Source organism: Pleurodeles waltl, chromosome 4_2 (assembly GCF_031143425.1).
Source record: "Pleurodeles waltl isolate 20211129_DDA chromosome 4_2, aPleWal1.hap1.20221129, whole genome shotgun sequence".
Taxonomy (NCBI): domain Eukaryota; kingdom Metazoa; phylum Chordata; class Amphibia; order Caudata; family Salamandridae; genus Pleurodeles; species Pleurodeles waltl.
Window position 1 is genome coordinate 36,181,744 of NC_090443.1, and position 21,821 is coordinate 36,203,564.

At 42.0% G+C, this 21,821-nt stretch overlaps 1 protein-coding gene across 4 annotated transcripts in view; it reads right to left on the bottom strand.

The window, feature by feature from the left end:
• The window catches only part of PRPF40B (pre-mRNA processing factor 40 homolog B), a 178,269-nt gene that overhangs the window by 127,549 nt on the left and 28,899 nt on the right, over window positions 1-21,821 (bottom strand). For all 4 annotated transcript variants that reach the window (XM_069230521.1, XM_069230522.1, XM_069230520.1 and 1 more), the window contains exons 6-8: window positions 21,711-21,736; window positions 20,380-20,457; window positions 19,639-19,749 (exon numbers count right to left, since the gene is read on the bottom strand). In XM_069230521.1, coding sequence (XP_069086622.1) covers window positions 19,639-19,749; window positions 20,380-20,457; window positions 21,711-21,736 — 215 coding nt within the window. The remainder of the gene's footprint in view (window positions 1-19,638; window positions 19,750-20,379; window positions 20,458-21,710; window positions 21,737-21,821) is intronic.

Consider the following 21,821-nt stretch of genomic DNA (forward strand, 5'->3'; position numbering starts at 1 on the left):
GTTTCAGTTCCTATTTTTAAGGGCGCATCATTTGTTGCATCATACAATAAGAACGTAGGTGTGGTAAAGTCACGTTGGATGGAATGTATTTTCTCCTAAAAAAGGAGGAGTTCTGATTGCATAAATTCTGGGAGGGCGGGATCTCTCTTTCCAATGCCCTGGGTTTTAGGAAAGAATTAGAAATCTTAAAATGAGCTTTTCATCAAATTGTGCTTCCACAATTTTGGTAGAAAAATAAACCTTTTTGGCAGTCTTATTCTGCTTGTTATAGGTTTTCAGAGCCAATTTGAATTGCACCAAATCATCAGGATTATAGGCCTAGCACTATTTCCTTTCTAATTGTTTGCAAAGCAGATGTTAGTCCACTAAGGCCTGATTGAACAAAGGGGATGAAGGCAAGGATTTAGGCTTTCTTTTTTTGGAGAGTTGCTGGCGCCAATAAATTGACTGTTTGGAAGATCCACATATTAAAAGACTCAGCATCATTGGCAATTTGTCCTTGCAAAATTAGCATGGAGTTAGATAGAGCTATCGGAAAACTGGGATCCCTTAACAGCTATCCCCACATGAGTGATAGGGGGTTCCATAGCTGATGTGGGCAGAAGAGCATTCCCATGCTTCAATGTGATTTTAAAATGGATTAACATGGTCAGACCAAATTTGCTGAATAGGTGCTTCCACTGATGAACTGGGGTTATCAGAACAAATAAAATCCAGGGTGTGGCCTGAATTATGTGTATGTGCTGTGACCAGTTGATACTGACCTATAATGCTTAACGTATCTGAACAATTAAGTACTTTGGGGTCGTTAGAACATTCTAAATGAAAATTAAAATCTCCCAGTATGGTAAAATTAGTGTATTAAAACACCAAGAGAGCCAGGGCTTCGCCCAGGAAAGCCAAAAAAGTGGATCCTAGACCAGGCAGACGGTAAATTAAACTGCCTACAAAGGACGAGGAAGAGCTAATCTTAAAACAGAACCCTAGACTTTCAGCCCCCTCCAAGGAGCTGAGGTCAAAGGTTTCACACTGAAACACCTCTCTGAAAATAATGGCAAGGCCACCCACCCGAGGTCTGGGTCTGTCTTGCCTTACGATTGTGTATCCTGCAGGGAGAATGAGGGCAATATCAGGGTTGCACCAGTCCTTCAACCAAGGTTCTGTAATGAACAAAAAATCTAACTGAGAGTCTACAATAAGATTATGAACTTCCTGGGCATGTTTACTAAGGGAGCAAACATTAATGAGACCACCCTGTATTGCCCTTTCTTTCGGCTGCGGCGGCGCCATCATTGGTGGTACTTATAATGCTCCAAAGCAAACTTTGCACTTAACACAGGAGAAACTGCCTTTAATAGTCAATGGTAAAATACTAACATCACAGTGCAAGGTAGACTTGTTGCAGGCGTTTCGAAATTCTGCTGATATGAATACCTGGATTAAGAGGAGCAGAGTGGCTGGTGCTGGCTGCGATCCGGTCATGGAAGGGCGCCGACTGGCGGTGTGCTAGTGGCGTGCCCACTGAGCCTCCGTGCGGTGAGCTTGTTTAAATAATAATCCCCTGGAAAAGAATAGAGCACCCACACCCAAGATAGCAGCTCTAGAAATGCTTCTTGGTAAGCCAGGAAGTAGGGCAGAGTGCAATTTGCCAGAAAAAGCGTTAAAAAAACACACTAAAACCAATTGATATTCTTCAAAAATGCCTCCAACATTCAAATTTACCAATCATGATTTGCCGTTAAATACATTTAAAATAATAGTGACACAGTAAAATTACACACAGCAGGACCTCATCAAAAGACTATGAGGCTGCACGTCCGTGCCATGACTTGTTTAAAAAATCATCCCCCAGAAAAGACAAGAGCGCCCAGCACCCAAGATGGCGGCTCTAGAAATGCTTTCTGGTAAACCAGAAAATAGCGCAATGTGCCAGAAGAAGCGTTAAAAAGATCACACGAAAACTAATTGATGTTCTTTAAAAATGCCCCTAACATTTAAATTCAAAAATCACGAATTGGCGTTCATTACATTTAAAGTAACAGTGACACGGTAAAATTACATGCAGCAGGACCTCGTCAAAAGACTATGAGGCTATCCTTTGCACGTCCACACCATGAGCTCATTTAAATAGTAATCCCCCTGAAAAGGCTATAGCATCCAGCACCCAAGATGGCGGCTCCAGAAATGCTTCCCAGTAAACCAGGAAGTAGGGCAAAATGCAATGTGCCAGAAGAAACGATAAAAAAACACACTAAAACCATCTCTTGCTATGCTGATGGTGTGCTGGTGTACCTTCAGTCACCGGGTGAATCCGCTCCTCTATTGTTGCGACTGTGGAGGGCGTTTGGGGACGTCTCTGGTTTATGAGTGAATCCACATAAGTCACTCCTGTTCCCCCTAGGTGCGCTTTGTGGTAGACCTCTGGATGGTTTGCCTGTCATGGGCCTCCGTTGGGAATTACAGAGCTTTCTGTATTTGGGCATTTGGGTTGTTCACACTGCAGCGGCCCATGAGATACTCAACAGTGGAAAGAGTCGTGTCAGGTCTGGAGCACTCTGTTTTGTTTTGGAACAGGCTGCCACTCTCTGTGATGGGTAGGGCAGCTATAGCTAAGATGGTGCTCTTCCTGCGCTGTCTATATCTAGTGCAAAACTTGTTGTTTCCGTTGGCCCCTCGGTTGTTCACTCGCCTGGATAGTTTACTGAGCTCTCTGGTTTGGGCTGGGCACCGCAGCAGGGTATACCTGACCACGCTGCAGAGGGATCTGGAAGACGGTGGGTTAGCTATCCCCAATATTCTGCTATATTGCTATGCTGCACACTTGCAGCATGCTGCAAAGTGGCTGGTTGAGTCAGACACATGGGAAAAGCGAATTTTTGAGGGCATGCTGGGCACAGATACACTAGTGCAACTACTGATGAGAGGTGGCCGTTTGAGGAAGCAATCCCTTATTTGGTTTACAATACTGCACAGACCATCAAGAAGGTGCTCCGTCGTGCCCCGTTTGACAGAAAACTGAAGGTGTGGAGTCTTGCTCCTTTCTGTGATATTGACAACCACATATCTATGGACCACTGGAGAGCTGGGAGATGTCTTGTTGCAGGGGTTTTATTTCCTAATGAGGAGTTCTTATCATTTCAGGAGGCACAGGAAACGTTTGATCTGGGCCGGGCCAATTCCTGCAATATGCAAAGCTGGAAAGTGTTGCACGGGAGGTTTGGCGAGATTTCCCGGCCACCCCACCATCCTCTAAGGTGTTTAGTGGGCTGATAAACTGGGGGAATGGGAGACACCTAATTACCCTATTTTATAGGACACTTCGGGAGGATATGCCTGGTACAAACTATGCAGTGCTTGGCAAGGAAGCAGGAAGTGGGGGAACTAGTGGCGGACCCCGAATGGGCTAGGGCGTTGTTGTTGGGGCACACTGTCTTGTGCAATAATAGATTTAAGCTCCTACACTTTAATTTTGTGCACCGTACTTATGTCACACCTTATCATCCTAACAAGATTGATCCATCTAGGGGGGCCGGTTGCACTCGCTGTGGTGAAAGAGATGCCTCCTTCCTGCATCTAGCATGGTCCTGTGGGGGGTACAGCTGTTCTGGAGGGAGGTGGTCACCAAGATTGTGGAGGCTATTGGTCTAACGCCATTGACATGCATACTTGGGGTGGTGGTGCAACCTAGAGGGTGGAAACTCCAATACAAATTGGCACAGCTGGCTCTAATGTTGGCTAAACGCAGGGTGGCTATATTCAGGATGAGTTCTAGGAACCCTTCGATTGAATACTGGATGCGGGATCTTCTGAAATGAGGAGTGGCAGAAGAACATATGCAGTTGGCACATATGGATGAGGGTACACCCACTGATTTGATGGCTTGGGAACAATTGTTGGAGCGATTCACTAATGCTGGGGAGTACTGATGCTGAAGATTAACAGATGGGGTCCACTTATGAGTGCAATTATTATGGCGATGAACTGTGTTAATTTCGAAATTCTGGTATGCATAGACTGTTTGCAATTTGGTTACATTATGGCACTACCATGTGTTGGGAACCACTGTGATGCTTCTCTTGATAAGCTAATGTTGGTATATACTCCTGTCTATGTAAATAACTCTCCTGGAAGACCGTTGGCTGAAGGGTCTCACATGTTTTGCACTGTACTATTTTTTGGTTTTATTTGTTCAGATTTTTTATTTTAAAAAACAAACTAAAACCAATTTATATTCCTTAAAAATGCCCCCAACATTCAAATTCACAAATCACGATTTGGCATGTAACACATATCCGACATGGTAAAATTACAACCAGCAGGACCTTGGCAAAAGACTACGAGGCTATCTGCTGCACGTCCGCACCATGAGCTTGTTTAAATAATAATCCCCAAGAAAAGACTAGAGCATCCAGCACCCAAGATGGCGGCTCTAAAGATGCTTCACGGTATACCAGGAAGTAGGGCAAAGTGCAATGTGCTAGCGGAAATGTTAAAAAAGCGCACTAAAACCAATTGATACACTTTAAAAACGCCCCCAACATTCAAATTCACAAATAATGATTTGGCGTTTAACACATATAAAATAATAGAGACATGGTAAAATTGCACGCAGCAGGAGGTTGTCAAAAGAGTATGAGGCTATCTGCTGCACATCTGCACCATGAGCTCATTTAACTGATAATCCCCCAGAAAAGACTACAGCGCCCAGCATCCAAGGTGGCATCTCTAGAAATGCTTCCAGGTAAACCAGGAAGTAAGGCAAAGTGCAATGTACCAGAAGAAGCCTGCAAAAAACAGACTAAAACCAACTGATATTCTTAAAAAATGCCTACAACATTCAAATTCACAAATCACGATTTGGCGTTTAAGACATTTAAAATAACAGTGACACTGTCAAATTACACACCTCAGGACCTCGTCAAAAGACTATGAGGCTATCCGCTGCACCTCCACGCCATGAGCTTGTTTTAATAATAATCCCCCAGAAAAGACTAGAGCGCCTAGCACCCGGGATGGCGGCTCTAGAAATGCTTCCGGTAAACCAGGAAGTAAAGCAAAGTGCAATGTGCCAGAATAAGTGTTAAAGAATGCAATAAAACCAACTGATATTCTTTAAAATGCCCCCAACATTCAAATTCCCAAATTACGATTTGGTGTTTAACAGATTTAAAATAATAAAATGGAAGCAGTGTTTCCCCATACAGGACCCAAGATAAACACAGAACTGCGACAATATGCTTGGCATTTTGGATGGTTTCCTCCATAGATGACTGTGCCACTTGGGGTACATTATTTGCTGCACTTTACACCACAATGCACGGTACATCAACACTTTCAAATCTTCCAGAAGTGTTAAAACAAATACAAAGTAAACAGTGAGCTGCCCCGGATTTGGGAATGAAGTTAATGGGAACTTTTGCCACAGTCTCCTCTATTATTTTAAGTAATATTAAAGAGGAAGCAGCAGCATTGGCAACGTGCCAGTGGCTCAAAGACATTCCTCAAATTGAGCAGGAACGTGAGCTACAAAAGATTATTTCCAAAATTTATACTAGTTTAGGTTGGGAAAATCTGGGGCAAGACCAAATAAGCCACAGCATAAAGGTTATTCCGAGAAGGGTAATACCAAGCAAGTGCAGGAGGGTTCTAAAAAATGCTGGGACAAACTAAAATCTAATAAAGATAAAGTAAAACAATGAGTGGAACCTCCGAAATCGAAGGCCTCGGAAAAATGTTATAATCTTAGAAATCATGAGAATTGGAAACCCCGTGGCAGGTATCAGTACTTTGATACACACCCTTTGCATAACTTTCAGGGCTCATCCGACAAACAAACCAAGATAGGCAGGCAGGCAGAACACAGAAACGTGTACATGAAAGCAAAAAAGGACTCACAATGCTCACCTGACATCACAATAAAAATGGAAAAGAAACTTCCACAGCAGAAGCCTCAATTTAAAAAGATGGTGGTTGCGCTAATTTCGGCTAAGTACTGAATAACAGGATGTGGGCAGTGACACTGCTAGACAGCATGGCAAAGGTCACAATAGCTCGCCAGAATCTTCAAGAGCTTCTGGAGGTGACCGTAACTAACGACTCCCTTGAAGCTGAAACCATAGATAGGCATGTTGCCTCACCCATTAGGGTTTAGAAATTAAAAATTAAAATTGAGGGGTACATTAAGCACACAATTAAAGTAATTTTCTAGGAAAGATTAATTCAAAGCTATGACATTCTCCTGGCAGAAAAAGATTGGCCACCAGAGTTTGTCTGAACGCTCCCACAAGGGGAAGATGTCATCTTCCCATCTTTTTCAGTCCGATTTCGAGATCCAGGAAAATAAGCCTATGCTGCAGATTGGGCTCTAGCACAGGCTCAAGTGCTGTATCGCAACCATGTGGGTTGGGGTAGGGACTCTCCTTATCACATTATACCTATACGGTCTAACCCACAAATACAACCTCAATACCAAATAAACTATGATGCTAAAGCTCCATTGAAGGAGATGCTCTCTCAACTCGAGTACCAGGAAGTAATGAACCCTGTGTAGAAGCTATGAATTTCCTTTTATTTCCCATGGTTAAACCAGAACATTCTTGCAGAACAGTCTTAGATTACAGATATTTAAAAAGTCACACATGCACATTTGCCAATCAAAACTCACATAGCACAGCCCTTATGAACAACATTGTGCACAAAAAAATACAAAACAACCCTGGATATTTCCAACAGGTTTTTCTACCAACATTTAGTATCTGAAAGCCGAGATTTAAGAGCCTTTTCCATGTTAGGCTCTCAGCATCGCTTTTGCGGACTTCCTCAAGGGTATAAGAACAATCCAGCCCGTGTGACACCAGTATTACATGATATTGATCCAGATGCCTTGTCTTAAGAAGATGACATGTATCTGATGAATGACTACCTCAACACACATCTGGCCAGGGTAGATCGCATTGTACTGGAATTTGCCGATCATGGCTACAAATTCAACTTTAAGAAAAATAAAATGTCTTTCCTCACGGTCCGGTTTCTAGGATACGAGATCTCAAATGAGGGGAAAGCCAAGCACACGCTTTGTAGAGAAGTGTGCACAATTACAACCACCTAACAATATAAAAAAACTGCAATCCTTGTTAGGATTTTTTAACCTTGGCAGAACATACATTGCAGATAATGGACACTGCACATACAACCACTTTATGATTTAATTCATCCAGATTTCTCAAGCAAACATTGGACGACCACAACATACACAAATTACAGACTGACATGCTTGAAGCAAAACACTTACATGTCAAAACAAAACACATTTGGTAATCCAGGTCATTACGGGTGCCATCGGATTCACATGTCACATTTAATGAAGGCGGCATAGTACCCATCGCGTACAAGTCACACTTACACTCAAATGCAGAGATGCATTTTACACCAACAGAAAAAATACTGACTGCAGTTTAGATGGCGATCATCAAGGTGAGACCTCTAGCCCAGGGTTAACACAGTATTGTTGTTACCCTGATCCCAGCCCGTGAGGCTGTCACCAAAGCCAGCGTTTCAAATGCAAAAGCACTACATCCACGTTAGATACAGTGGCCTAACTCCTTGACCACTACTGATGTTGATTATGTTTTTGATCCAAAACTACAGACCCAAAACTACAGACCCAAAACTTTCTCCAATATGAACTCGAATAGCACATGCCCACTAATGTCATGCCTCTTGACATTACAGATACGTTACATATGCTGATGGTTCAGCTCAACCAGCTGTAGGTACCAAACACTAGTACTCCACGCCCTGGGCATTATTCCCCCTTTTACTAATATTTCTGTCCCTCATACTGAAAGAACACAGGCCCCTCTTGAGGCCAATAGGCGCAAGTGCAGTCTTAATGTCAAGGGCAGGAATCATACTGGGTAGGTCAGCTCCGATGAAGCTCAAACTGCTGACTATTCAAGGGGCCCCCGGGGGCGGTTGGTACCTCAGTGCTAGTTGGAGAAGTCATTTCTACAACACATCAAACTAGGCCACTGAACCGTGCCTTACAAGGGGCTGAAGCGAGATGGCCAACACCTAAGAAACAGGCCAAAGGTATAGGGACAATTGGAGGCACCATATACATGACAGAGGTACCAAAGTTGACACCAGGGTCTTTGGAAATACAGGATTCTCTGATAAACAAGGTCACCTATTGGCTGAGAGCTCAGCGTAACTGACTTTCTGTTATTCAAGCAGATATTGTAGAGGTGAGAAGACACAGCCAGCCAGGCTCAAATTTCTATTTTATTTCTATCTGTCTTGTGGACATGCTTCTAGTGGATAATCTAAGACTTTGAACTGCGTACCTGTCATTTTAGGAATCCCAGGGGGGTTGGTATTAGACTCAAACTTTTTCCACCCACTATTAGTCCACCCACAATATGTAGGGGTCTAGTAGATGGGAAGTGCGATCACAGCCAAAATCATGCCCTGGCTTTAGCAGCAAATAATCCCAACACGCTACCAGATGTTGACTGACTATCCACTGATTCCTATCCATTAACCCGAGTTTTGGTCTCTACAGGGAGTGCAGAATTATTAGGCAAGTTGTATTTTTGAGGATTAATGTTATTATTGAACAACAACCATGTCCTCAATGAACCCAAAAAACTCATTAATATCAAAACTGAATATTTTTGGAAGTAGTTTTTAGTTTGTTTTTAGTTTTAGCTATGTTAGGGGGATATCTGTGTGTGCAGGTGACTATCACTGTGCATAATTATTAGGCAACTTAACAAAAAAAAATATATACCCATTTCAATTATTTTTCATTACCAGTGAAACCAATATAACATCTCAACATTCACAAATATACATTTCTGACATTCAAAAACAAAACAAAAACAAATCAGTGACCAATATAGCCACCTTTCTTTGCAAGGACACTCAAAAGCCTGCCATCCATGGATTCTGTCAGTGTTTTGATCTGTTCACCATCAACATTGCGTGCAGCAGCAACCACAGCCTCCCAGACACTGTTCAGAGAGGTGTACTGTTTTCCCTCCTTGTAAATCTCACATTTGATGATGGACCACAGGTTCTCAATGGGGTTCAGATCAGGTGAACAAGAAGGCCATGTCATTAGATTTCCTTCTTTTATACCCTTTCTTGCCAGCCACGCTGTGGAGTACTTGGACGCGTGTGATGGAGCATTGTCCTGCATGAAAATCATGTTTTTCTTGAAGGATGCAGACTTCTTCCTGTACCACTGCTTGAAGAAGGTGTCTTCCAGGAACTGGCAGTAGGACTGGGAGTTGAGCTTGACTCCATCCTCAACCCGAAAAGGCCCCACAAGCTCTTCTTTGATGATACCAGCCCAAACCAGTACTCCACCTCCACCTTGCTGGCGTCTGAGTCGGACTGGAGCTCTCTGCCCTTTACCAATCCAGCCACGGGCCCATCCATCTGGCGCATCAAGACTCACTCTCATTTCATCAGTCCATAAAACCTTAGAAAAATCAGTCTTGAGATATTTCTTGGCCCAGTCTTGACGTTTCAGCTTGTGTGTCTTGTTCAGTGGTGGTCGTCTTTCAGCCTTTCTTACCTTGGCCATGTCTCTGAGTATTGCACACCTTGTGCTTTTGGGCACTCCAGTGATGCTGCAGCTCTGAAATATGGCCAAACTGGTGGCAAGTGGCATCGTGGCAGCTGCACGCTTGACTTTTCTCAGTTCATGGGCAGTTATTTTGCGCCTTGGTTTTTCCACACGCTTCTTGCGACCCTGTTGACTATTTTGAATGAAACGCTTGATTGTTCGATGATCACGCTTCAGAAGCTTTGCAATTTTAAGAGTGCTGCATCCCTCTGCAAGATATCTCACTATTTTTGACTTTTCTGAGCCTGTCAAGTCCTTCTTTTGACCCATTTTGCCAAAGGAAAGGAAGTTGCCTAATAATTATGCACACCTGATATAGGGTGTTGATGTCATTAGACCACACCCCTTCTCATTACAGAGATGCACATCACCTAATATGCTTAATTGGTAGTAGGCTTTCGAGCCTATACAGCTTGGAGTAAGACAACATGCATAAAGAGGATGATGTGGTCAAAATACTCATTTGCCTAATAATTCTGCACTCCCTGTATGGTTAGGCGCAGGGTGTTAGATGAGTTTGTAGATTGCAGGGAAGTTCAGTATCCTGGGTTTAGAGCTTTGGAAAATAATTCTGTACTATCTATCATGTCCTGGAATCTGGCCGGGCTAGGTAGTAAATTGCTGGACCCAGAGTGGGCCACCTACATTAGCAAGCAGGATGTATGCATAATATTCCAGGAGACTTGGGCCGAGGGCCCAGTCCTCCTGGATGGTTTTTCATCCTATTGTGTGGCGGCCCAACCTGCAGAGGGAGGCATTGGTCGGGCTAAGGGGGGGTCTATTGATATTATTAAACAAGAAATTGCAGTGCGATCATTCAGCACTAAAAACAGATTCCCCTCATATACTGGGTCTCCAGCTTGAATGCAATCGAGGTCTTACGGTAATAGTAATCAATGTATATGCTAGGTCAGTGTCACGGGGGATAGAGTCTCAGACCTTGGCTCAACTAATCAAATTCACAGATACCTTACATTGCTCCACTAAGCTTGTGGTTGCAGAGGATATGAATTGTACATTTGAGCCCTCTCCTATAAACAGCGATCTAACAGCTGAAGAGGATGAACATTGGGGTATTCCGCAACTGACGAGTGAATGAGTGTGTACTCGCTCCTGTGTCGCCCTCCAGCTGACATCATTGTGTTTCAAGTGTGGGCTTCGGGCTTGTAACGGTCGCACGCGCTCCGATCCAAGCATCGCTCCCACCTTTAAGCGCAGCCCATCTACTAGTGTTATCGACTATATCCTTGTGGATGTTAGGATGTGGCCGATGTTGGAAGATAAGAGGGTTGATCTTCGCCACGATAGTGATCATAACCCCTTGCTCCTTACTTTATACAGTGGTGAATTTAGGAGGTTTCAGAATCCTCACCATACTATGGTCCCAGAGCCACTTGTGGCCAATAATTATAAATGTGTTGGCTGGCCAAAAGTGATGACCAATCCGTACTTGATCAAGGAGATCTATAAATTGTTTGTTGATGCCATGGCTAATTATGAAGAGTACAAGGTCAGAAATATCCCAATTCTCAGCATCCACGAGATACTGGTACATGAATTACAGAATGTCTTCTATAAGAAGATTACCACTAAGCAAACTGCTGTTACATATAACACAAGGGAGTGGCCTAATGAGGATTGATCTAAGGCTAAATTAGCATGAAAGTCAGCTATTGTGTCTCATTCTCAGGGGTTGACTGGAACAGCCAAACTAGCATATAATAGGGCTATAGTACAGGCAAAGAAAAGCTGGGAAGATTCAATCTGGCAGAATCTGCTTGATGCAACTAGACAAAATGATAATGTGACTTTTTGGAAGTTACTTTCCAATAGACATAGAGAAGGTAGGAGTACAATTCATACTCATATTCAACCAGAGAGCTGGGTGGACCACTTCACTACTCTTTATGCTCTGTTCTGCAATTTCTCAGCCCACGATTCCTTCCCCCAGCAGCTGGCTAAAACTCATTTATTGTCAGATGACCTAGGAACGTTTGTAATTACGATGATCACATTGTCTTCACCTTGTGGGAAACTATTGCTGCAATTGATTCCCTAAAATCTTCTAAAGCCCCAGATGAGATACCGGGGGACTTATATAAGTCCGAGCCAGTAATCTGGTCCATTTATATCAATATGATATCAAATGCAATAGCAGCTGGGGGCCCAATGCCAAGTATTTGGAAAGGGGACGAAATAATACCCATATATAAGAAGGGCGAAGTGAGTTCCCCTGCTAACTACAGACCCATCAGCCTTATTGAGAATCTCCAAAAAACTCTTTGCAAAACAACTTTTGGATAGGTTGTTAGATTGGGCTGATGATCATCAAGTGATCTCGCCACTCCAGGCCAGTTTCCGCTTCAAAACTAGTACAGTGGATCAAGTTTTTAGGTTGGCACTCCTCTATTGGAAATATGTAACCCTTGCTAAACAAAAGTTATATGTTGTTTTTGTGGATCTTTGGTCTGCTTTTTATATGGTACCTAGAGAGAAACTGCGGGGTGTTTTACACAAAATAGGTAGTCCAGGGAACATAATTTATCTTTTACAATGACTTCCTGAGGGTAAATATGCTCAGGTGAGATGGGGTAATCAGGGGGAATGAACAGACTATATAGTCATCCAGCAGGGGGTTCGCTAATGCTGTGTCCTGGCACCAACAATATTTACTTTATATATAAGGTGGTTCAAGCTGTGTCTCACTGTCAGAACGGTGCTCCCTACCTAAATCCTCAAAAAATCCCTATACTACCCTTTGCGGATGACTCCCTCCTCATCTCTAAGACTCCAATGGGGCTCCAGATTCTGGTTAATAAGTTTACCGCATTCGGTGCAGACCGTGGGTTGAAACTGAATGTCAGCAAAACCAACCTAATGGTGTTTAACCCAGGACCAGCCACAAGATGCAGTATTAACATAGCTGGTGTTCCTTTGGATAAAGTCAGCTCGATAAACTACTTTGGCGTGAGGATTTCCAATAATTTCAATTGGGAAGATCAGATCAGTAAAAGTGTGCCTCTCCTCCAACACAGATCAGGTGCCATTTTACACCTACAAAAAAGTACTGCCATGAAAGCCGCTTCTCCGGCTATTAAGATCTATTTGGCAAAAGCACAAAATGCTGCTATCTATGGTGCTGAGGTATGGCGATTCTGCAACGCTCCCAAATTGTCTCTGAGTGAAAATAGCTTTGCCAGAGCACTATTTGCGTGCCCAGGCAGTACTCCTTTGATTCATATATTTCTGGATCTTGGCTTTAATCGTATCTCAGATTTGTTACTTTTTTGGGTAAGTATTTGGACCACCCCAGAGCTTACTATTTATAGGGACTCACTTCTTGACCTTTTAAAAAGACCTAATGTAGCTTCTATCCCATGGTTTAGGCATGCGTCAAACTGGTTCCGTACTTTGGGTCTTGGGGGTTATTGGGAGAACCCACTGGACTTAGGGAAGGCCCAGAAAAAAACATTGAAAATAGCCTACTGGTCTCACGTTAGGAATAACTATCTCCTTGGCACATCCCATGGGCAGTTGACTAACCAATTCCTTGACTTTAAATGAAACCCGCAGTATGAACCTTTTTTAGATCTTATCCCCGATCCCCTAGGAAAGAGCCTATATGCCAGTTTTCGCTATGGGTGTTTACCGTTAATGTCTTTTACTAGTAGTTGGAGGGCATTGTCAGTACCAAACCTATGTCCAGGCTGTAACTATGTCCCAGGATCGGTTGAACACTTTTTGTTCTTTTGCACAGCATATGCTTTTCCACGACGTAAGTGGATCCACCCAGTCTGTCAGAATTTGGGCATATTAGACAATATGTTATTGCCCTTTGGATTTTAAAGAGGGACACTTCTATTGTACTGATACATGCAGTTAGAAAGTTCCTTGTGGCTGCCAGGCATTTTCTCACTCGCCTTTTACAACATCAGTGACATGTAAATATGTATGTTATAGGGCGAGGACTGAGAGATTTAATAAATTTTTATTCTTAATTTTGTATGATTTTTTTTAATTGTTCCTATTTATCTTTTTAATCCAACTTTGTATTTATATGGAGCATTGTAGTTATTTGCTTTGATAGTTTTTTATGACCGAATAAAGCTTGTATTTCAATAACCCTTCTGGCCTCCTCACTTCCACCCTTTCGACTCACCTGAAAGGACATCTGCATGTAAACAGAGGCCAAAGCTGGCAGGGTGTATTAGGACTAAGGTGCTAGAGTTTTTTTAATTTTACACAAACTGTACCCATACTTTTTGTTAAAAACAACCATTGCAGATGTGTTAATGGGGAATAGGAGGTATCTCTGTGTGAGAGTTAAAGGAGGGGGGTCTAACGTGATTTAATTTATGGAGTTGCTTGAATATCATGATGACACAAATGTATTATGTTTTTTAGAGGTAATGTGAGGATGCTGAGTTTTGGAAAGTGTCCTTTTAATGGACAAGTAAAAAATGCACTAGGTACTGTGTGGTTAGCTGTTACTAATATGTATTCTTTGAAAGCACTTGTTTCATGTTATACAGCGCCACTATAATTATGAAATTCTGCAGCGTTTTCTTTGCATAATTATGGATTTGACACATTTGCCAAATAATCCACCACTTTTGTTTCTAGCTCAAATGGATCAAAAGTTACTAAAAACGTGGTGACGTGTTTACGTGCAGTGAAAGCCCTTCACAAAGTCAAATGGGCATCTTTCAGTTGCTTATTTCTGTGTTTGGTTGTTAAATTCGTGCTAATGAGGCTAAATCTTTGCCCGGAAAGTATTACCATGTGAAAAAAAATGTCAAAATAATGAAGTAATACTAGCAAAATATATGACACTATACTGCATATTTGCCTTTTCTTGCCACATAATTTAGTAAACTCTGCTGCATAATTTGGTCCTTCACTGCTGCATAATTCCAGTTGCCCTGATCACATACACAAAACCATTGTGTGGCGGCCTATCTTACACAATGTGTAATGCAATTTTATAATAACGCCTTACACAGTCATGTTGCTTCTGTTACATGCTGAGACCTTCATAGCACTTTAAATACACAAGTCACTATTATCCACTGCACCAACCTGGTTTCAGGTCTGTGACTCTCTGGTATCACATACAGACATCTGCAGTGAACACAATAACCGAGTTTCATAACATTAACAAGTGTATTTCCCTTCAATTAATTTAATGCACATGTATTTTACACCTTATTTTACACTTTTAGTTGTGTGCATTATTTCAAAAGCAGTTATGAATGTGAAAATACAAAAAATACTGAATATTTTGTTGTTTTTAGCCACCCCTTTGACCCCGCCATCACAGTGCTTAGGATCACAGCTGCCTTACTTTTTATGCACTTTGCCTGTCATATAATTGAAGACAGCTTTGAAACTTAAAAGTCGTGCTTCCAGGCCATCTTCATTCACATGTACTTACTGAGGCATTGGTGCCCCCTTGGGAAGGCCGCCACAGACTCCCAGGGGGAGCAACCCTAGTTTGAAGACCTCTACCTTAGCTCTATTATGCAGCTGATTTGGACTTTACAAGTTTTGAAGGAGGGTTACATGCCATTTAAGCATGTTAACTCAAAAGAGTTATTTGCTGCATTCAACCTTTCACGTAAACAACAGATATTGGCAAAAAAATAAGCTAGTTACATTTTGCTTAATATACAGAAGCTAGAAAAGGTGCCTTTTACAGTAGCTGAAACACCATCATCAGTGTGGTTAATACATCCCTGCCAATATCCACATTCCAATTCACCCCTTGTTTAAAACACTTTCCTATTGGCAGCTTTGAACAATTAGGGGATAGCTACATCCATGAGGTGTGGGAGCCGCCCTTTGATTTCAAATGCTTGAGTGGTGAAAAGGAGGTTTTCTTAGCGGAAGCGAATGAAAGACTTCTGTAAGCCATTCAATGATTTGCAAACAGATGGTGTTGCACGGCGCTTGTAATGAGTCGGCGGCTAACTTAGCCTACTACTTGAAAGGTATTCCAGTCTCAGTGATCAGCTCGGTATTTCAGTTACTTTCAAATGGGAGTTACTTGATGCTGAGTGATCAAAGCTGTTGTGAGATGAGAACAGGTGTCCCATACGTGATTTCTATTTCTCAAATAGTGACCTGCTGTGGAAATGTACTTTTCCCTCCTATGTGATCTATTAAAGTAGCAAACTTGTGGCCTCACACTGCTACTTATAATGTCAATTTCGACAAGCTGAGCAGACTAAACACACTATTGCTTGAAAAACACGTGTCACTCACATCTGTCTGTGAGACATATGACCTGCAAGTGGCAAGGTAATCAGCTGAGATACAGTCACTTTTAAATACAAACTTGCCAATATATTTTGGTGAGTAGCATTTTTAATGCATCTAACACTGCAGGGATTGTACACTTTTTAAAGGCTGTTGTGTCTGGATTTGTAAGTATGTTCTAGACTGTCTTTGGAGTAGTACCATCAGCCATTACCTCACTTTTTTCAAGTGATTTTGGAGGTTTTCCAATTGTCTTGGCACTAATTTACAGTATCTTGCTGTTGCTATTTTTAATTTGCAATGGCTACCCCATCTTAACTAAGAGGAGTGATGGAGCTCCCACCAGCCCAACTGTGTTGTGGGTGCATGATGCAGTACTTTGCAGCATCACTATTGGAAGAACTTGATGAGGACTGGTCATTGTCTTTTTGACCGGTATTCTGCTTTGTGCAGCCTGCTTTCTGTTGATTATGGTGCTCTTTTGAACATGCAATGGAAGTGTGTCTTTTCAGCAACAACTACTTTCTGTGGACATAAATCTGATGATGTTCTCGATGAGCATTCATTGCCTGAGTTGTCCAATGTGATTGTGGTTGCTCCGTGACGCCTTTAATGAGCCAGCCTTCATGGATCAAGTCGCTTTGGTTCCCGGTGCCCCGACATCTAGCACAGCATGGAATGCTGCCTCCTCAGATATGGCTGTGGCTGAGGCTATGGATCATGTGTGCTCTATTAACATTTTGAATGCAGCTCTGGTAGTTTTATCATCTGCTGAAGTGGGGGCTATCCTGTATTCTTTCTCCACTGCTTTGCTTGAGGTCCTCATGTGGGATTCAGATGACTTTTAATTGCCACTATTTTTTTCCAAACAATGAACTATTTCAATTCGACCTTATGCTTTGGCTTGTTCTGCTTGTCAACTTGGACGTTCCTTACACTTTTTATGTTTTTATTTTATAATTTATACTTCTATTATTAGCTAAAATAATTTATATATTTTTTAGTTTTTCTGTCTTAGGCTAGTTTGTTCAGATACTAAACTCTGCATTCGTCTTCCGGCAAGGGGAGGGTGTTGTGGGACCCCTTTAGCGTCTAGGTAGGACACTCTTATGTTAGCATTAGGCCCACGGCCTGTGCCCATTATTCTCACAGACATTGTATTTAGTTTTCATACTTTTTAGCATAGGCTGCTTTTAGCTCGTTGTTTATATATTTTAATCATCTGCCTCTTTCTAAGAAGACAGACTTTGCGCTGCACATTTTAATTAGCCAGTTTACAACATGCATTCTGTGCCCTGTTCAAGCTGTCGTGTATGGTACATGACATGATAACTTGTATTGCCAGACCAGAGGCCAGTTCCTATCCACAATATACACCAAGATACACCATTACATCAGGTCTTTTCTCCGAACTCTGTATGGGTTATTATATAAACAACACATAAGCTTAAGGAGGGTAGGGGGCATTCCAGTCATGACCGCCCTAGGACGTGTACCACATGAACCTGCCACTGACTCTTCAGCTTCCTGAAAGGATTGCCATCCAGACAATAGGCAGACCCCTGCTATCTTATTCAGGTATGGGGTCTGAGTAACTCCCTTAGATCAGGACAGGCAGAAGGGTTACAACTGCTATGCTCTCAGATCTAGACATAGGGTTCAGGCAGGAATCTCTAGAATCCTGAGGCTTTCTAGAACCATACAAAAATGATGGGGTTGTTTATTCTCTTTACTTTGGTTGTAATGATGATTACCGTACTGTGTTTCATCAGGCTTATTATCAGCCCATGCTTTTTATACTAGGATGCATTTGCTTCAATAAATGCATTGAAATCCAGTTTGTATCTCGTGTCCTGCCTTGGCATTTGTGGGTCACTAAACAGCTGAGTGAAAGGGGTATGATCTCTTTCCTCACTTCCCTGAGGAGTTAGTGTCAGGTTTAGGTTGCCACAAATCACCTCTTTCCTTCCAGGGTTGGGTGAGGCACTTCGGGCTAGCCAGGATTTAGGCTCACAGGTTTCAAGTGGTGTGAGGTTGACTCAGTCTCTCACACTTTATGGTGCTGCCACTCTAAACACACAATCTTATTACCATAATAGGAACCGTATGACAATCACATGAGCGAAAAGCAGAGTGAAAAAGTCACCATCAGAAAAAAAGGCTAAGTTCAACTGTGCAATCTAGAATGGAGGCTCTATTCAGACCCTGTCATGCTTTATGACAATGATGCTTGACACTCCAATCTTAAAAAATACACTTTGAACTAGTCCTTCCTGGATGTAACCCAAGAGTCTGGAATGCTATTCCACCTTAAATTCACTCAATTGCCTCTGTGCCCCCTTCAAATGAGGGCTCAAGCATTTCCTCCCTGCTCATTACTTCATCCCTCCATTAATCTAATCACTGGACTCCTACCCTCCTTTGAGGCCATTTGAGCCTAAAGGTTACTAAGGCTTTACGGTACTCTGCTGAAATAGTGTTTTTTGCAGCTGATACCTCAACCATGACAGTCCTATTGTGCATTATTGGTGAACTGACCTCATTGTTATGTATCTATCATCTGTTGCTCCTATATAACACCCCGCAACTTATCCCTCTTGCTATTTAAGATTCACTTTGTGTTTTATATTTGAATTCTGATATGTACACACATTTTATCTTAGTTTCTTTTCCCTTTGTAGAATGTTTTATGTTCTCTGACATGGTATATAAAATTGTTAAATAAATAAATATAAAAGATTCCATTGCATAAATTGTGGCCGTGTTTAAATAACTTTAGAAGGGGTGTCCAATATAAGTTTCCTTCATAGACACAATGTATTAGAGGTACACACCAGTTTTACCCTCCGGACATACATGACTTTCAAGTAAACCCGAAACTGATGGATCCTTTGGAGTCACTATTAAGAATAATAAAGGCAAATATGGCTTCATTTTTTAAATGTGCCATTTAGTGTGGATAATTAAAACTGTTATGCATACTAGAGATACCTTTTAGATAAAACAATCAAGGTTAGGTTTTTGTATACAAACCCAGGAGAACACAATGATATATTTACGCCTCTTATAAAATAACACCCATTGTTAGGAGGCTCACAGATCGTTAGTGACGCCCACAGTAAGCAGCCAACACACATGGAATCACCAAAAAGATGCTGAGGAGTTAGATAAATCTGACAGATACAAAGGTATTTCCTGTTCCAATCCATCACCTAGATCTTGTAGAGTTGAGGGTTCCTATGAAATATCAAGTGGTGAGTGAGGGTTTCCTCTGACAATGATTCCTTTCAACACGCTGGAGGTATCCCCAGTTATTTTTTTAAATATTTTTTCTATTGATTTTTCATGGTATTGTCATAGAAAGATAAACTAATTTCTTGATAACACTTATTGATATCTCTGATATGGGAATACTGAAATAGACAACCAGTCCTTACATATGGTTGATATGGCCTTATTTCATTAACAAATAGATCTGTGAGTTTAGTAGATAGTGCCCAATGCAAGTCCGTCTGGGACAATTCTGTTCTAAATTTTCAGTGAATCCACAGAAGAAAATAATGCACAAACAATAAATCTAAGTGGAACTCATTTACATAGTCGGTGAGTATCCTGAAATAAGGAATGCATCCAGCCATCCTACCTTTTTTCATTTCCTTGTCACTATAGACTAAAACTTTGTGGCTCTGTGTCTTTTTTGCTGTGCAAGATAAACAGTAGGACCCCTTTGATTGCTAAACTCTCACCTCTACTTTTGACTTTAGCTCTTCAGGTTTCTCCCAGGTGGATTGCTTGGTCTCAGAGTTGTAATAGTAGGTCCGGCCATCTGGGGATTTGTGTTCACTCCATGTGGGTTTCTGAGCACAGAAAGGTAAAAAAGACAGAGCTTGGGCCTTCAGAGGCAATTTGCACCACCACCTTTGAAATGCAATTTATCCGAGGCAAGCAAGTGAGTGGATGTGGGAAATAAATCATGTCTAAGCTGAGATTAAACGATTCCTTTTTAGAAAGTCATAAAGATCCCTCAATGCCAAGAGGTACTGACCCATTCCTCATCTCAACTTTTTATTCTAAAAAAACGGATGGACACAAATCATCTAATCATAATCACCGAATGGGGTACCCACTGTTCAAATCCTTATCTTTTCAATGTCTATTTTAACATTCAACGAAGCGATTTACTAATTCTTGACACTTTTGCCACCTGAGGAGTAGAATTGTAGGATTGAGAACTGCCAACCTTTCACATCTAGTCTTGATCAGGGACTGTTTTGGTGGGCTTGACCACTGAAAACTGGGAGGTAAGCAAACTGCCACCATTTTGTGGTAGTGAATAGCACTTTCCACAGAAGTTTAATCCTGCCCATCTATGTGAGTGCATTCTTGGCTTCCACTGCAGATAATTATTATCTTTCTTATCACCCTTATCTGACCTCTTACCCTCCTCCATCCCTGCACATGCATGGTCTGTATAATGCAGACATTACCTTCCTTGGCGGCTCCACTACTGGAGAACTGCTGCTTACTACAGTGGGCTGCACTACTGCCATTGGTGGGATAGAGATCTGCGGGGAAAGTGGAAAAAGTACATTTAACAAGCAGGGAAAGGCGATAGGACATCGAAAGAGAGAGAAGAGAGGTGCAATATGTAACTACTGAGAAAAGGTAGCTTGGATGGAGCAGATGGTCAGCAATAATAGGGTATTGGAGAGAGACAGGGGGTCATTTAGTCTTTAGCAGGCTGGCCAACACATTTTTGACAGAGGCCTCAAAGCCCAGTGGCCTCACTTAGAGTTTGGGTGTAATAGGACAGCCATCAAAAACTGACAGGAACATTTCTAGTTGGGCTGACAGGTCTCTGTCTCATTCAGGGTTGGGTGGTAACATGACATTAACTAACAGTGTTCCAGACCAGTCCAAAATCTCTTCCCCTACCGGATTTAAAGTTTGGGGAATGCTGTGTTTCCAGCAATTGAGCTGGTGTCGACCCTAGTGTCAGAAACCATGTCTGCCTCACAACCACCAGGAAAATGGCATTAGGAGGTCCCCTCCAGCACCTTTCTAGCCAACTGAAGTCACAAGCTGAGCAGACCAGTTTCTCTCTGCAGCTGAACAAAATGGAGAAGGGAAGTGAACTGGTCTCTGAAGCAAGGAAAACAAAACCTTTTTTCAACAGACCAGCATTTCACTGGAAGGTGGTAGAAGATTTAATGGATTACCTGTATGAAGTGGTCATGGGGAACAAGCCAATAATTTTAAAACTATTTAAAGAACAGGTAAGAGAAGCAAACTTTAGCTTCTGCAGGCAGTATTTATGATCACCAGAAGCATATGAGTTTTTGGTGTTTCTTTCCAATTGAACGAAGCACCCTTTTTCCTTAGTGCCTGATGTACTCTGTGTACAAAGGCCTGGTTGTGACAAGTGCAACCATAAGGAGTGCCATGGTTTACAAAAACGGTGCTGACTTGTTTGTGCTTAAGCAGACACCTATGACCAAGACCTATGGAATGGCAAACGTTTTTGAAACATTTTTGGTTTTGGCTTTATCATATGCTACCACTGACAGACAGCCACAGAGGAACAAAACTCTGAATGTCAAAGTCTGCAAGGGAGGCCACAGAGTACCAGCTTAGGAGAAACAATACTACTTTGGCTGCTAACAGAAAAGGGGGCTGAATCACTAATATGTGGATAATTGAGCAACTGGAAATGTAGCACAGTGTCTGGTCTGCACCTGACTTGAATCCAGGACCAGAGAAAAAATTATTTTGTGCAGAGAAGTCATGGGGGAACAGAAAGGGTTGTAGTATTACTTACAGTGGTTGAGGACGTAGTGAGGGCTGCTGCAAAGAAGAAAAGCCAAAAATTTACATTTGTTAATACTTTTTTATATGTTTATTGAGAAGTACATGTCAATATACAGACTGT